Source organism: Oratosquilla oratoria, chromosome 25 (genome assembly GCF_046742065.1).
Source record: "Oratosquilla oratoria isolate Oo_2021 chromosome 25, ASM4674206v1, whole genome shotgun sequence".
In the NCBI taxonomy this organism is placed as follows: domain Eukaryota; kingdom Metazoa; phylum Arthropoda; class Malacostraca; order Stomatopoda; family Squillidae; genus Oratosquilla; species Oratosquilla oratoria.
In genome coordinates, this window is record NC_134801.1 from 48,236,992 (window position 1) to 48,254,376 (window position 17,385).

The 17,385-nt window shown below is 41.3% G+C and overlaps 2 protein-coding genes across 2 annotated transcripts; one reads left to right on the forward strand and one right to left on the reverse strand.

The window, feature by feature from the left end:
* Nucleotides 1-3,458: 3,458 nt before the first annotated feature.
* On the forward strand, nucleotides 3,459-4,853 carry LOC143039110 (uncharacterized). Its single transcript, XM_076208965.1, has 2 exons — nucleotides 3,459-3,527; nucleotides 4,356-4,853. Exons 1-2 carry the CDS (start codon nucleotides 3,459-3,461, stop codon nucleotides 4,851-4,853), a joined length of 567 nt encoding a protein of 188 aa, XP_076065080.1.
* A 6,562-nt stretch (nucleotides 4,854-11,415) lies between these two features.
* Nucleotides 11,416-12,350, reverse strand: LOC143039111 (uncharacterized). The gene is made up of 3 exons (XM_076208966.1): nucleotides 12,280-12,350; nucleotides 12,042-12,093; nucleotides 11,416-11,913 (listed from the first exon to the last, which is right to left on the reverse strand). Exons 1-3 carry the CDS (start codon nucleotides 12,348-12,350, stop codon nucleotides 11,416-11,418), a joined length of 621 nt encoding a protein of 206 aa, XP_076065081.1.
* Between the last annotated feature and the right edge of the window lie 5,035 nt (nucleotides 12,351-17,385).

Sequence of the window (17,385 nt, forward strand, 5' to 3'; positions counted from 1 at the left end):
ACGATTTTAACAAATAACAGGCCAATCTCCTTTTCTAGACCAGAGCCTGTCCTACATCCGTTTCACCTGAATTATTGAAATTGCATTGTTACCATTATTGGCTGTTGCATTTTAAATTGGAATATTTCCTTTACCAAGTGACCTAGGTGAAGCAAGCCCACTGATATATTGTATTAACCTTTCTCGGATATTTTTCAAATGAAATATAGCACACAGACTGTCCAGTGGGATTTTCCATATTTCTAACATAATCTGAAAGCTATAACAGCTGCAGTTAGAGAAATGATAGAACGAGCAACTCATGCTGAGGTTTGGGCTAATCTGATTGCTCGCTTAGAGAAAGTAGGAATCAGTAAATAACATATATGTATATACTTTAACTAATCATAAGGATTCCAATGTATTCAAGGTTGGAAAGCTTATCCTAAAAGATATGCACATAGTGGGTAACGAAAGTGAGAATCAGCCTAGTTGAAATGACAAAGATTAAATTTTCTGTGACAGTAACGACGTGGGTTTTGATTCTGTCGCTAGTTCGTTGTTGCCTCATACATTGATTTATTTCATAGAAATTGCCAACTCTGTACCTCCTGTAAGGTGCGCTGTTCATACTTAAAACTTTGTGTTAAGGACGCAATTATGTCTCACTATAGCACAAATACACTACTCGGTAAGGAATGGAAGCTTGTGAACAAGACACACACACAAAATATGTAACACATGTTTCGACGATATAGAACGGCACTGCCACAGCTTGACTGACAGATTCCATAGGTGTCTACCTACATGTTGCAAAGTGTTGCAGGCTGTTAGTCTTTTAGAATATGGGTTTGGAAATAAGTCATTCTTGTTGTCGAAGAAGTAGGGAACCGGTAATGGTGACTTACTCCATTGTCTGAAGCCCCTCCACAGCACTACAATTCCATTCCATTTCAGGAACCAGACAGCTGGAGAGTTCCCGTGAGAGTGAATGAAATGTAAAGTGATGGTGGCTAAGGCAAATACGTCTACCACAACATCATCATCCTTCCTCCAATTCATAGAAGACAGAGAAACGAACCGTCTCTCCAATGCTGCCTTCCTCTGCAGTACACATGGATCCTTGTTACCAGTGATTTTTTAAAGAACCACAAAAAAAGAACATCATAGACACAACTTACTGTTTTTCTCTGCTATGAACCATTTCCTCACATTCATATCCACTACTCTCCAATAGAACTTCTCTTTCTCTGACTCTGTTCTGTTTTCGTTTTTTTTTCCTTGGCTTCTATTCTTCTTGTTTCCTCTTCCTCTTTTTCCTCTTTATTCATCTCTCTTTTTCTCCAATTGGTCTGGTCTTATCTATATTTTATTTCCCTACTCTATATATTTCTTCAATTTGTTTCCCTGTTTCTTGTTCATCTTCTTGAACTACTTTTGATATCTTGTTTTCTTTTTCCTTCTCCTCTTTTACTCGTGTAGTCCTATTTGGATTATACTTTTCTTCCATCCCAAACATAATTATACATTTATTTTTATCCGCTAAGTCTCTTACTATATTCTCCCTCTTTCTCATCACTTTAATAAATGTGTCCTTAGTTTGTTCTTTTATCTGTGGTTTTACTATATCTGTAAATTAAATTTGTTGTTCTCTTGGACTTTTCTCCAACCCTGTACCTCTTTTGCTATGGACTTTTTATTCTCTTTATATTTTTTCTTTAATTCCTCATTCCCATCCTTTACTTCTTTTAACTGTCTTTTTAATTCTTCTATTTTTTTTTCTAGGTTTTGCTCTCCTTCCTTAGTTTTTTCAATTCATCAACTCTTTATGTAATCCGTCTAAGTTGACTGACCCTAACCTCCCAACATTCGTTTATTTTTGCTAATTGTTTCTCTAGACATGTTAATCGGGGGAGGTTGTCATCCTCTCCCTCATTAAATTCGTAGAAATAATTATCTTCACCTTCTATTGTGCTGCTCGTATCTATATTTCTAATTTTTTCATTTTTACTAGCCCCTTCCACTTCACCTCTAACACGTGCGCATCTCTTGTTAACATTCATTGTGACTTACGGGGCCCGTTCTTCCCCTTCTTCATTTTCTTCAATTTTCCTGAGTAATCCCTCCCCTTCTCCTTTTTATTCACCTCCCCACACACGAGCTTTCCCCTTTCCTACTAATACAACACAGGTACTCCCTCTCGTTGAGATCCACGAAAATTGTATTTTTTTCTGGAGTCCAATCTTTGCTGTCACTTCGACTGTCGCGCGCGCACGCGCGCGCGCGCGTGTGTGTGTGTGTGTGTGTATGTGTGTGTGTGTGTGTGTTTGTGTGTGTGTGTGTGTTTGTGTGTGTGTATGTGTGTGTGTGTGTGTGTATGTGTGTGTGTGTGTGTGTCTGTGTGTGTGTGTGTGTGTGTGTGTGTGTGTGTGTGTGTGTGTGTGTGTGTGTGTGTGTGTGTGTGTGTGTGTGTGTGTGTGTGTGTGTGTGTGCGTGTGTGTGCATACACAAGCATACATGCTTTCTATTTCCCCCTTTCGCCAACTCGTGTCTTCGGGTTTGAGGAACAATTGCAAGTCATTTGACTGTCACTCGTTCTTTTGATAGATGAAAAAAAATCAGAACAATAGAGAAAGAGAAGAGAAAAACATTAAATATTAAGATTCTCGTTGTTACCATATTTCTCTCGTCTTTCATTTTTTGGTTACAATCATCACTGTTTACAGCATTATGGTCCATATAAATCATTTTCTTCAACGTTACTCTAATACCTCTGCTCCTATCGCCAGTCTTGCTACCACAACAGAAGGACAGAGGAACGGGTGAAGTTTGCATGACCATTAAGAAAAGAAATCGTTAGCCCTGCGCCATTATCAGGGTCGAAAGGACGGCTGCAAATATGGTCGACCCATGCCAATGCCGACTTTTTACTTTGCCTGCCACTGTTGGAGGGGTCAAAAGGTTAATCCCAAGAGTTAATACGTAATGAATTGGGGGCATTCGCCAGCTCTCACCTCTACATGAATGGAAAGGTGTTATAAATACAGTTAAAGTTGACAAAAACAAAACCAGGACTTAGTTCGAAGACTGAGTGTCAGCCCCTCAGGGCAGCACCTCATGATGGAGGTGAGGTGGTTGACGGGTTTTGAAAAAGATTGTCCATCATCTTGCAGGCCCACCACATGAACCAGGGAGGTAACCGTCGTTGCTCCCGACACAAGATGAAGGATGGAGAAAGGAGGAAGAGGGTCTTCCGTTTAGCCAAATCAAAACAAAGCACTTCGGTAACGACGTGATACTATCAGTGGTGATGATGACGATAATGATCGTGATGATGATGATACGACACCAGTGGTAGTGGTGATGATGATGGTGGCAGTGGAGGTGATGATGATGGTGTAGTGATTTTAATGATATTCGTGGTAGTGTTTGTGATAATGAAGGTAGTGGTTGTGATGGAAATATGAGTAATGGTAGCGATGGTATTAGTGATGGTGATGGTAGTAATTGTATTGGCAATTTCAGTGAAGGTGATTGCAAACCTCACGGTATCCTATATATCACTATCCTACTCTTTTTTTTAGGGGGGGGGACACGCAAATCGTTGCTCACACGCGGTATAATATACGGCTACCATGTAATCATAGATAAACATTTATTTTTCTCTTTCCAGCCTAAAGATTTCTTAAATGAACGGATTAAGCACAAATATAATCAGTACAATACTGATTAACGACAAGAGTTGACATGCTAGAGTTTTACTAATTTTTGGGAAAGGTGAGGTGAGGTCAGGGATTTCTAAGTCGCACGTCCAGACACACAAGCACGCACACAAAATTCAATACACATACACGCACACAAGAACACAGGCTCGAACGCACGCAAACGTCACCTGCTGCTGATGATGAAAGGCTCCTTTCGTGCAGTCCCAACGTATAAATGCAGCTCCTCTCCGTCTATTCGTCACTTCGCATCGCCGAGTGTTTCAGTCCATCAGCATTATGTGGAAGGTTAGTAGCACTTGAGCCATCACCGTTTGCCTAGTGTCTACACCAAGCACGTCTGGACCTCGGTTAAAGATCGCCTTCAAAGTCTTAAAGTCTTAGATCATCTGCATTGCTAACTGACCGTGTGTTGGATACATCAAAATCGTCGATGATCAAATGTGGTTGTGTTCACATAATAATTGCTTCTAGCTATTTGGGAGGCTCTGCGCACGACATTCATGTTGGATATAAAGGAAGGATTGTCATATCATTCTTTCTCAGAGTATTTAAAGCTAGGTTTTGACATTTCATATTTGCAACATAGATAATTTAGTCTCGTCGTTCCTCTCTATTTGCCTACTAATTTATCTGACCATCTGACTCCCTTAGATTGTCCTCCTCTCCGTCTCCGTGGCTGTGGCATGGGCCGGTACACATCCCGACTCGCCCCCAGTCTACGGATACAATCCTCCTCCTCGCCCAACCTACAATCAGCCTGGGATGCCCTTCGAATTCGCCTACGCCGTCAAAGACTACTCCGGCAACGATTACGCCCACGAGCAGAAGAGCGACGGCGTCGTCACCTCGGGTTCCTACCACGTCGCTCTTCCCGACGGCCGAATTGAAACAGTCAACTTCGACGCCGATGACTACAGCGGCTACGTAGCCGAAGTCTCCTACGAGGGTGAGGCTGAGCATCCCGCTCCGGCGCCCTACCATCCCGCCCCGTCACCCTACCATCCCACTCCGGCTCCTTACTACCCCACCCCGGCTCCCTACTATCCCACCCCGTCACCCTACCATCCCACCCCGGCTCCCTATCATCCCACCCCGGCACCCTACCATCCCACTCCAGCGCCCTACCATCCCCCACCAACATATGCCTAAGCTCCTCCGGGTAAGGGTCAGGCCACCCTCACCATTGAGGGTGGCGCGCCAAGAACCCCTCGAGAGAAGGTGCCTCAGAGACACTCTGAGCACCAATTACTGAGGTCCTCGTCTACATAATCGACCTTTACTCACTTACACCCATCTTCATATTCACACACGCCTCTCTTGAGCCCATACTTACCCTACTTACCACACACTTCTCATTCAGTCCTGATCTGGTCATCAGTGATGAAAAAACATTTTACTCAGACCTACTAATACCAAAGTAATTAGCACTTTCTTAGTCAAAGTTCCAATGTTCTAGTCACCATGACACTGTCCACTTGATTTATTCATACATAATTTAGGAAGAACTAATTGACACTCAATGGCTGCAAAAACGAAAAACATTCCTTCCTGTGGCTCTTGTAAGGTTTGGTTATATATGAGCGACGAATAAACAAGATTTTGTTGTCATGTTCGTTATTTTCTTAGCGCCACTTTCCATCACATTTTTCTGGTGAAATATTTTAGTCTATATATCATAAACAAATTCAAAAGTATGCATGCTAGTTCGAGATAAATAGGTATGATCCTGTGAGTTTATCTCTCCTCCTGAGTATTACAATGAAGTAAATACATTCAGGTAAATGAACAAAAGTATGACACCTGGAATAGCAATGATTACAATGACAACAACTACGACAGTAATAAAACACCAACGACAATGACAACACTGCCAATAATAAAAGACGTCCAAAATTACCCCAAAAACTGTTAAGAAAAGGTCTCCTGAAGACGATTTTATCAAATAACAGGCCAATCTCATTTTCTAGACCTACATCCGTTTCACCTGAATTATTGCAATTGCATTGTTACCATTATTGGCTGTTGCACTTTAAATTGGAACATTTCCTTTACCAAGTGACCTAGGTGAAGCAAGCCCACTGATATATTGTATGAACCTTTCTCGGATATTTTTCAAATGATATATAGCACACAGAATGTCCAATGGGATTTTCCATATTTCTAACATAAGCTGAAAGTTATAACAGCTGCAGTTAGAGAAATGACAGAACGAGCAACTCATGCCGAGGTTTGGGCTAATCTGATTGCTCGCTTAGAGAAAGTAGGAATCAGTAAATAACATATATATATATATATACTTTAACTAATCATAATGATTCCAATGTATTCAAGGTTGGATAGCTTATCCTGAAAGATATGGACATAGAGGGTAACGAAAGTGAGAATCAGTCTAGTTGAAATGACAAAGACTAAATTTTCTGTGAGAGTAACGACGTGGGTTTTGATTCTGTCGCTAGTTCGTTGTTGCCTCATATATTGATTTATTTCATAGAAATTGCCAACTCTGTACCTCCTGTAAGGTGCGCTGTTCATACTTAATAGAGAGGAAGTATGCTTGTGTATGCACACACACGTACACACACACACACACACACACACACACACACACACACACACACACACACACACACACACACACACACACACACACACACACACACACACACACACACACACACACACACACACACACACACACACACACACACACACACACACACACACACACACACACACACACACACACACACACACACATACACACATACACACACACACACACACACACACACACACACACACACATACACACACACACACACACACACACACACACACACACACACACACACACACACACACACACAAACACACACACACACAGGCACACACACACACACAGTCGAAGTGACAGCGGAGATTGGACTCCAGAAAAAAATACAATTTTCGTGGTTCTCAACGAAAGGGAGTACCTGTGTTGTATTAGTAGGAAAGGGGAAAGCTCATGGTCTAGTGGGGAGATGAATAAAAAGGAGAAGGGGAGGGATTACTCACGAAAATGGAAGGTAATGAAGAAGGGGAAGAGCGGGCCCCGTAAGTCAGAAAGAATGTTAATAAGAGATGTGCACGTGATAGAGGTGAAGTGGAAGAGGCTAGTAAAAATGTAAAAATTAGAAATATAGATACGAGCAGCACAAGAGAAGGTGAAGATAATTATTTCTACGAATTTAATGAGGGACAGGATGACAACCTCCCCCGATTAACATGTCTAGAGGAAAAACTAGCAAAAATAAACGAATGTTGGGACGTTAGGTTCAGTCAGCTTACACAGATTACACAAAGAGTTGATAAATTGAAAGAACTAAGGAAAGAAAAAAAAAAAAAGACAGTTAAAAGAAGTAAAGGATGAGAATGAGGAATTAAAGAAAAATTATAAAGAGAAAAAATGAGTCCCTAGCAAAAGAGGTACAGGGTTGGAGAAAAGTCCAAGAGAACAACAAATTTAATTTAGAGATATAGTAAAACCACAGATAAAAGAACAAACTAAGGACACAGTTATTAAAGTGATGAGAAAGAAGGAGAATATAGTAAGAGACTTAGCGGATAAAAAGAAATGTACAATTATATTAGGGATGGAAGAAAAGCATAATCCAAATAGGACTACACGAGTAAAAGAGGAGAAGGAAAGAGTAAACAAGATATTAAAAGTAGTTCAAGAAGATGAACAAAAAACAGGGAAAGAAATTGAAGAAATATATAGACTAGAGGAATAAAATATAGATAAGACCAGACCAATTGGAGAAAAATAGAGATGAATAAAGAGGAAAAAGAGGACAAGGAAACAAGAAGAATATAAGCCAAGAAAAATAAAAACGAAAACAGAACAGAGTCAGACAAAGAGAAATTCCATTGGAGAATAGTGGATGTGAAAGTGAGGATATGGTGCATAGCAAAGAAAAACGGACGGGAAATAGAAAACAGAATGAAGCTAGCAGAAAATTGAAAGTGTCTTACACAAATACAGATGTATTAATAACAGCCTTGAATGAATTAAATGATCACCTGAAGGAAAAAGAACCGGACATAATGGAAATTGTAGGGACAAAATTGAAAGGTCCACTACCACCCAACAGTGTAGGACATGGTGTATATTACTATTGGATTAGAAACAGAGAGGTAAAACAAGGGGGTGGAGTTATGTTCCTGACTAAGAAGGATATAAATGTGAGGAATGTTACATATAGAAAGAATAGAGATGATTATGATGGAAGTGGAGGACAGGGATGGGAAAGGCCTATTTGACACTCAGTCCTAGATTCCACAAAATTTGAGTCTACAACCAATCAAAAAACCTCACCCCAGACATACGATGTATTTTCTCATGTCTATAGAAATGCATGTTGTAAAACATAGTCTGTTACCAAAGCTTGTGGGAACAGGTACCCGCAAAAGGAGAAGGGTGGATGGTTACCAATTGGGGAAGAAGACGGAGATAACAGAGTGAGGGAGGTTTGAAACCTCCCTGAAATACTCGCATCTGACTTTTTAGGTCAATGAAGCTGAAATGATACATCAAAGGATAACCGCATTACAGCTTAATCACTTACATACTGACCTTAAAGTAAACATAAAGAAAGTACGTATTCAAAATTAACTTAATGTTAACACAGACAAGAGAAGCAAAAACAGCAAGATAATTAACTGGTAACTCGGGTGCACAATGCGCATGCCCAGCCTGCCGGTGATGCAATCACCGTTACCATACATCTAACCTTAAATTATGATATAGAAACTAAAGTACGTCGCAGCGTACTGACACAAGGTATATGCTACAAGTTGTATTAAACTTAATCACATTATATATATGAGGAAAGTAAGATGACAAGAAAAGAAATATGACAAAATTACAAAACTGGCAATTTACACACAAACCGTGCCCTAGCAGCGTCCCTATCACCTGAGGCCAGGGCAACCAAAACCTCCATCTGTGAGCTATTCGATATTGACCTTTTGGGTGTGACAGTGGTATACAGCGACGACAGAGATAGGCGGGGGAGGGATGGGGGTTAAGCTTCGTGCTGGTAGGCAACTAACGACCAGCACGAGAAAGAAACAAAAGAGGGAAAAATGAACATTGGGTAAATGACAATATATATACATACATATATGTATATATATATATATATATATATATATGTATATATATGTATACATATATATATGTATGTATATATATACATGTATATGTATATATATATATTTATATATACACATATATATACATATATATATATATACATATATATATATATATGTATATATATATATATATGTGTGTGTGTGTGTGTGTGTGTGTGTGTGTGTGTGTAAATATGTGTTACAACGTAACATTGTTATGGTATCACTGTTATCTGATTTCATTCTTAACTGACGTTCACTTGGTATGCACCATAGAACAGAAAAAAAAAAACGCCCTCAGGACTGCCTAGAGTCACAGGGATTATAACTACTACTTTAGCTTGACTTTTGAGGATACCAGTGCCACCAGTTAGATAGATCCTCATTTCTCTTGAGCCGCAGGGTGTTGTCAAATCCCTCTACTGTCAATGAAGCCTCGCTTATGCTTGCATATACTCTAGTTTGAGCACTGAGATCATACAACTTATTTTATTTATCTGTCTCTTCATCTATTTTGTCAGTGTCTACCTCAGTGCCATTATTTTGATGTGCCAACTCCAAGCTTATTACAGATGTTCTGTTCCATAGCTCAGTAAGTTGTGTCTATTATGTTATTTTTTGTGGTTCTTTAAAAAATCACTGGAAACAAGGATCCATGTGTACTGCAGAGGAAGGCAGTATTGGAGAGACGGTTCGTTTCTCTGTCTTCTATAACTTGGAGGAAGGATGATGATGTTGTGGTAGACGTATATGCCTTAGGCACCATTACTTTACATTTCATTCACTCTCACGGAAACTCTCCAGCTGTCAGGTTTCCTGAAATGGAATGGAATTGTAGTGCTGTGGAGGGGCTTCAGACAATGGAGTGAGTCATCATTACCGGTTCCCTACTTCTTCGACAACAAGAATGACTTATTTGCAAACCCATATTCTAAAAGACTAACAGCCTGCAACACTTTGCAACATGTAGGTAGACACCTATGGAATCTGTCAGTCAAGCTGTGGCAGTGCCGTTCTATATCGTCGAAACATGTGTTACATATTTTGTGTGTGTGTCTTGTTCACAAGCTTCCATTCCTTACCGAGTAGTGTATTTGTGCTATAGTGAGACATAATTACGTCCTTAACACATAGTTTTAAGTATGAACAGCGCACCTTACAGGAGGTACAGATTTGGCAATTTCTATTAAATAAATTAATATATGAGGCAACAAGGAACTAGCAACAGAATCAAAAGTCACGTCGTTACTGTCACAGAAAATTTAATCTTTGTCATTTCAACTAGGCTGATTCTCACTTTCGTTACCCACTACGTGCATATCTTTCAGGATAAGCTTTCCAACCTTGAATACATTGGAATCATTATGATTAGTTAAAGTATATATATATATGTGTTATTTACTGATTTCTACTTTCTCTAAGCGAGCAATCAGATTAAACTAAACCTCGGCATGAGTTGCTCGTTCTGTCATTTCTCTAACTGCAGCTGTTATAGCTTTCAGCTTATGTTAGAAATATGGAAAATACCATTGGACATTCTGTGTGCTATATTTCATTTGAAAAATATCCGAGAAAGGTTCATACAATATATTAGTGGGCTTGCTTCATCTAGGTCACTTGGTAAAGGAAATATTCCCATTTAGAATGCAACAGCCAATAATGGCAACAATGCAATTGCAATAATTCAGGTGAAACGGATGTAGGACAGGCTCTGGTCTAGAAAAGGAGATTGGCCTGTTATTTGTTAAAATCGTCTTCAGGAGACCTTTTGTTAACAGTTGTTGGGGTAATTTTGATCGTCTTTTATTATTGGCAGTGTTGTCATTGTCGTTGGTGTCTTATTACTGTCGTAGTTGTTGTTATTGTAGTCATTGCTATTCCAGGTGTCATACTTTTGTTAATTTACCTGAATGTATTTACTTCATTGTAATACTCAGGAGGAGAGATATGCTCACAAGGTCATACCTATTTTTCTCGAACTATCATACATACCTTTGAATTTGTTTATGATATATAGAGTAAAATATTTCACCAGAAAAATGTGATGGAAATTGGCGCCAAGAAAATCACGAGCATGACAACATAATCTTGTTTATTCGTTGCTCATATATGACCAAACCTTACAAGAGCCACAGGAAGGAATGTTTTCCGTTTTTGCAGCCATAGAGTGTCAATTAGTTCTTCCTAAATTATGTATGAATAAATCAAGTGGACAGTGTCATGGTGACTAGAACATTGGAACTTTGACTAAGGAAGTGCTAATTACTTTTCTATTAGTAGGTCTGAGTAAAATGTTTTTCATCACTGATAACCAGATCAGGACTGAATGAGAAGTGTGTGGTAAGTAGGGTAAATATGGGCTCAAGAGAGGCGTGTGTGAATATGAAGATGGGTGTAACTGAGTAAAGGTCGATTATGTAGACGAGGACCTCAGTAATTGGTGCTCAGAGTGTCTCTGAGGCCCATTCTCTCGAGGGGTTCTTGGCGCGCCACCCTCAATGGTGTGGGTGGGCTGACCCTGACCCGGAGGAGCTTAGGCATATGTTGGTGGGGGATGGTAGGGCGCTGGAGTGGGATGGTAGGGTGCCGGGGTGGGATGATAGGGAGCCGGGGTGGGATGGTAGGGTGACGGGGTGGGATAGTAGGGCGCTGGGGTAGGGTGGTAAGGAGCCGGAGTGGGATGGTAGGGTGACGGGGCGGGATGGTAGGGTGCCGGAGCGGGATGCTTAGCCTCACCCTCGTAGGAGACTTCGGCTACGTAGCCGCTGTAGTCATCGGCGTCGAAGTTGACTGTCTCAATTCGGCCGTCGGGAAGAGCGACGTGGTAGGAACCCGAGGTGACGACGCCGTCGCTCTTCTGCTCGTGGGCGTAATCGTTGCCGGAGTAGTCTTTGACGGCGTAAGCGAATTCGAAGGGCATCCCAGGCTGATTGTAGGTTGGGCGAGGAGGAGGATTGTATCCGTAGACTGGGGGCGAGTCGGGTTGTGGACCGGCCCATGCCACAGCCACGGAGACGGAGAGGAGGACAATCTAAGGGAGTCAGATGGTCAGATAAATTAGTAGGTAAACATAGAGGAACGACGAGACTAAATCATCTATGTTTCAAATATGAAATGTTAAAACCTAGCTTTAAATACTCTGAGAAAGAATTATATCACAATCCTTCCTTTATATTCAACATGAATGTCGTGCGCGGAGCCTTTCGAATAGCTAGAAGCAATAATTATGTGAATACAACCACATTTGATCATCGACGATTTTGATGTATCCAACCCACGGTCAGCTAGCAATGCCGATGATCTAAGACCTTAAGATTTTAAAGGCGATCTTTAACCGTGGTCCAGACGTGGTCGGTATCGACACTAGGCAAACGGCGATCGCTTAAGTGCTACTGACCTTCCACATGCTGCTGATGGATTGAAACACTCGGAGATGCGAACTGACGAATGGACGGTGAGGAGCTGCATTTATACGTTGGGCTTGCACGAAAGGAGCCTTTCATCAGGACCAGCAGGTGACGTTTGCGTGCGTTCGAGCCCGTGTTCTTGTGTGCGTGTATGTGTGCTGAATTTTGTGTGCGGGCTTGTGTGTCTGGGCGCGCGATTTGCAAATATCTGACCTCACCTTACCTTTCCCAAAAATTAGTAAAACTCTAGTAGGTCAACTCTTGTCATTAATCAGTATTGTACTGCTTATATTTGTGCGTCATCCGTTCATTTAAGATATCTTTAGGCTGGAGAGAGAAAAATAAATGTTAATCTATGATTACATGGTAGCCGTATATTATACCGCTTGTGAGCAACGATTTGCGTGTCCCGCCCTAAAGAAAGAATAAAAAAAAGAGTAGGATAGTGATATATAGGATAACCGTGAGGTTTGCAATCACCTTCACTGAAGCTGATGCTACAATTACTACCGTAGCCATCACTAATACCATCGCTACCATCACCATCATTACTCATATTTCCATCACAGCCACTACCATCATTATCACAAACACCACTACGAATATCACCACCATCACTACACCATCATCACCACCTCCACTGCCACCACTATCATCACCACTACCACTGTCGTCGTATCATCATCATCACAATCATTAACGTTATCATCACCACTGATAGTATCACGTCGTTACCTAAGTGCTTTGTTTTGATTTGGCTGAACGGAAGACCCTCTTCCTCCTTTCTCCATCCTTCATCTTGTGTCGGGAGCAACGACGGTTACCTCCCTGGTTCATGTGGTGGGCCTGCAAGATGATGGACACTCTTTTTCAAAACCCGTCAACCACCTCACCTACATCATGAGGTGCTGCCCTGAGGGGCTGACACTCAGTCTTCGAACTAAGTCCTGGTTTTGTTTTTGTCAACTTTAACTGTATTTATAACCTTTCAATTCATGTAGAGGTGAGAGCTGGCGAATGTCCCCAATCTACTACGTGTTAACTCTTGGGATTAACCTTTTGACTCCTCCAACAGTGGCAGGCAAATTGAAAATCGGCACTGGCATGGGTCGACTATTTGCAGCCGTCCTTTCGACCCTGATAATGGCGCAGGGCTAACGATTTCTTTTCTTAGTGGTCATGCAAACTTCACCCGTTCTTCTGTCCTCCTGTGGTGGTAGCAAGGCTGGCGATAGGAGCAGAGGTAGTAGAGTAACGTTGAAGAAAGTAATTTTTATGGACCATAATGCTGTAAACAGTGATGATTGTAACCAAAAAATGAAAGACGAGAGAAAAATGGTAACAACGAGAATTTTAATAATTAATGTTTTTCTCTTCTCTTTCTCTATTGTTCTGATTTTTTTTCATCTATCGAGAAAACGAGTGACAGTCAAATGACTCGCAATTGTTCTTCAAACCCGAAGACACAGTTGGCGAAAGGGGGAAATAGAACGCAAGTATGCTTGTGTATGCACACACACACACACACACACACACACACACACACACACACACACACACACACACACACACACACACACACACACACACACACACACACACACACACACACACACATACACACACAAACACACACACACACACACACACACACACACACACACACACACACACACACACACACACACACACACACACACACACACACACACACACACACACACACACACACACACACACACACACACACACATGCACACACACGCGCGCGCGCGCGCGCGACAGTCGAAGTGACAGCGAAGATTAGATTCCAGAAAAAAATACAATTTTCGTGGATATCAACAAGAGGGAGTACCTGTGTTGTATTAGTAGGAAAGGGGAAAGTTCATGGTCCAGTGGGGAGGTGAATAAATAAGAGAAGGGGAGGGATTACTCAGGAAAATGGAAGGAAATGAAGAAAGGGAAGAGCGGGCCCCGTAAGTCAGAAAGAATGTTAACAAGAGATGCGCACGTCATAGAGGTGAAGTGGAAGAGGCTAGTAAAAATGTAAAAATTAGAAATATAGATACGAGCAGCACAATAGAAGGTGAAGATCATTATTTCTACGAATTTAATGAGGGACAGGATGACAACCTCCCCCGATTAACATGTCTAGAGGAAAAACTAGCAAAAATAAACGAATGTTGGGAGGATAGGGTCAGTCAACTTAGACGGATTACACAAAGAGTTGATAAAAAAATAGAAGAATGAAAAAGACAGTTAAAAGGAGTAAAGGATGGGAATGAGGAATTAAAGAAAAAATATAAAGAGAATAAAAAGTCCATAGCAAAAGAGGTATAGGGTTGGAGAAAAGTCTAAGAGAACAACAAATTTAATTTAGAGATATAGTAAAACCACAGATAAAAGAACAAACTAAGGACACAGTTATTAAAGTGATGAGAAAGAAGGAGAATATAGTAAGAGACCTAGCGGATAAAAAGAAATGTATAATTATGTTTGGGATGGAAGAAAAGCATAATCCAAATAGGACTACACGAGTAAAAGAGGAGAAGGAAAAAGAAAACAAGATATCAAAAGTAGTTCAAGAAGATGAACAAGAAACAGGGAAACAAATTGAAGAAATATATAGAGTAGGGAAATAAAATATAGATAAGACCAGACCAATTGGAGAAAAAGAGAGATGAATAAAGAGGAAAAAGAGTAAGAGGAAACAAGAAGAATAGAAGCCAAGAAAAAAAAAAAACGAAAACAGAACAGAGTCAGAGAAAGAGAAGTTCTATTGGAGAGTAGTGGATATTAAAGTGAGGAAATGGTTCATAGCAGAGAAAAACAGTAAGTTGTGTCTATGCTGTTCTTTTTTGTGGTTCTTTAAAAAATCACTGGTAACAAGGATCCATGTGTACTGCAGAGGAAGGCAGCATTGGAGAGACGGTTTGTTTCTCTGTCTTCTATGAATTGGAGGAAGGATGATGATGTTGTGGTAGACGTATTTGCCTTAGGCACAATTACTTTACATTTCATTCACTCTCACGGGAACTCTCCAGCTGTCAGGTTCCTGAAATGGAATGGAATTGTAGTGCTGTGGAGGGGCTTCAGACAATGGAGTAAGTCATCATTACCGGTTCCCTACTTCTTCGACAACAAGAATGACTTATTTGCAAACCCATATTCTAAAAGACTAACAGCCTGCAACACTTTGCAACATGTAGGTAGACACCTATGGAATCTGTCAGTCAAGCTGTGGCAGTGCCGTTCTATATCGTCGAAACATGTGTTACATATTTTGTGTGTGTGTCTTGTTCACAAGCTTCCATTCCTTACCGAGTAGTGTATTTGTGCTATAGTGAGACATAATTACGTCCTTAACACAAAGTTTTAAGTATGAACAGCGCACCTTACAGGAGGTACAGAGTTGGCAATTTCTATGAAATAAATCAATATATGAGGCAACAACGAACTAGCGACAGAATCAAAAGCCACGTCGTTACTGTCACAGAAAATTTAATCTTTGTCATTTCAACTAGACTGATTCTCACTCTCGTTGCCCACTATGTGCATATCTTTCAGGATAAGCTTTCCAACCTTGAATACATTGAAATCATTATGATTAGTTAAAGTATATATCGGGTGCGGCAGAATTATGGCAACCGAGTTAAATTTGTCCTACCGCAAACATATTTTATTGCAGCCAAATAATTTTTGTTATACTGAATTTTCCGTACTTTTTTTGTGCTAGTTATGTTGATCTCAAGTTTGTAACGCTTAATTCCTTTTTTTTTTCAGAATGGCAAACAAACGCAACGCAGTCAAGGAAAACGTCACTGTGACATTGTTCGTTTGCTCGGTGTTCGTAAAGATGTCATTTCAATAGCAGTCAAGTGGTGCAAGGAGCTTGGTCATGAAGGCGACCGTCCAGGAAGAGGAAGAAAACGCACCGTCAACACTCCCAGGAACAGGCAAATCATCAAGAAGCGAGTCCAGCGAAATTCAAGGGTCTCCATGAGGAAAATCGCCCGTGAAACTGGCATCAGCGACCGATCAGTGCGACGAATGGCGAAACAGGAGCTCGAACTCAAGCCCTATAAGATCCAAAAAGCTCAGCTCCTGACGGACGAAAACAAGCGCGTACGGCTGCAACGATGTCGCCAGCTCATTTGCCGGGCCGCAGGTCAGCAGTGGGAGCGGATCGTCTTCACGGATGAGAAGCTGTTCACCGTGGAACAAGCACACAACCGCCAAAACGACAGGAGCTGGTCCGCAGAGGCTCCCGGCACCTCGGCCATCATCGAACACCGCCAAAATCCGCAGTCCGTCATGGTATGGGGCGGAATTTGCGCGAGCGGCAAGACACCCCTGGTTTTCGTGGAACAGGGGGTCAAAATCGACAAGGACGTGTACCGACGCGACATCCTCGAGGCCTTGGTACTTCCGTGGACCCAGCAGCACTTTGGCGATGCGGAATGGACGTTCCAGCAGGATTCCGCTCCGGCCCACAGGGCGAAAACGACTCAGGAGTGGTGCAAAGCCCATTTTCCGGGTTTCATCACATCTGCGGAATGGCCGCCGTACTCTCCGGATCTAAACCCGATGGACTACAGCGTATGGTCGATTTTGGAGGCCAGGGCCTGTGCTAAGCCCCACAAAAGTTTGGAGTCGCTGAAGCAATAGTTGCGCCGGAAGTGGGACAGAATCACGCCGGAGGAGCTGCGGCCCATCGCCGAAAATTTCAAGAAGCGTTTGAGGCTTTGTATCGACGCCAAAGGAGGCCACTTTGAAACCGCTTGAATATGATAGTGCCAAAGGTCCATGTTAATGTTATTTGTTGTCGTTCTTTGAAATTTCTTTGTTTCAATAAAATCATATGCAAATGAATGAGTTGCCATAATGTTATTTACTGATTCCTACTTTCTCTAAGCGAGCAATCAGATTAGCCCAAACCTCGGCATGAGTTGCTCGTTCTGTCATTTCTCTAACTGCAGCTGTTATAACTTTCAGCTTATGTTAGAAATATGGAAAATCCCACTGGACAGTCTGTGTGCTATATTTCATTTGAAAAATATCCGAGAAAGGTTCATACAATAAATCAGTGGGCTTGC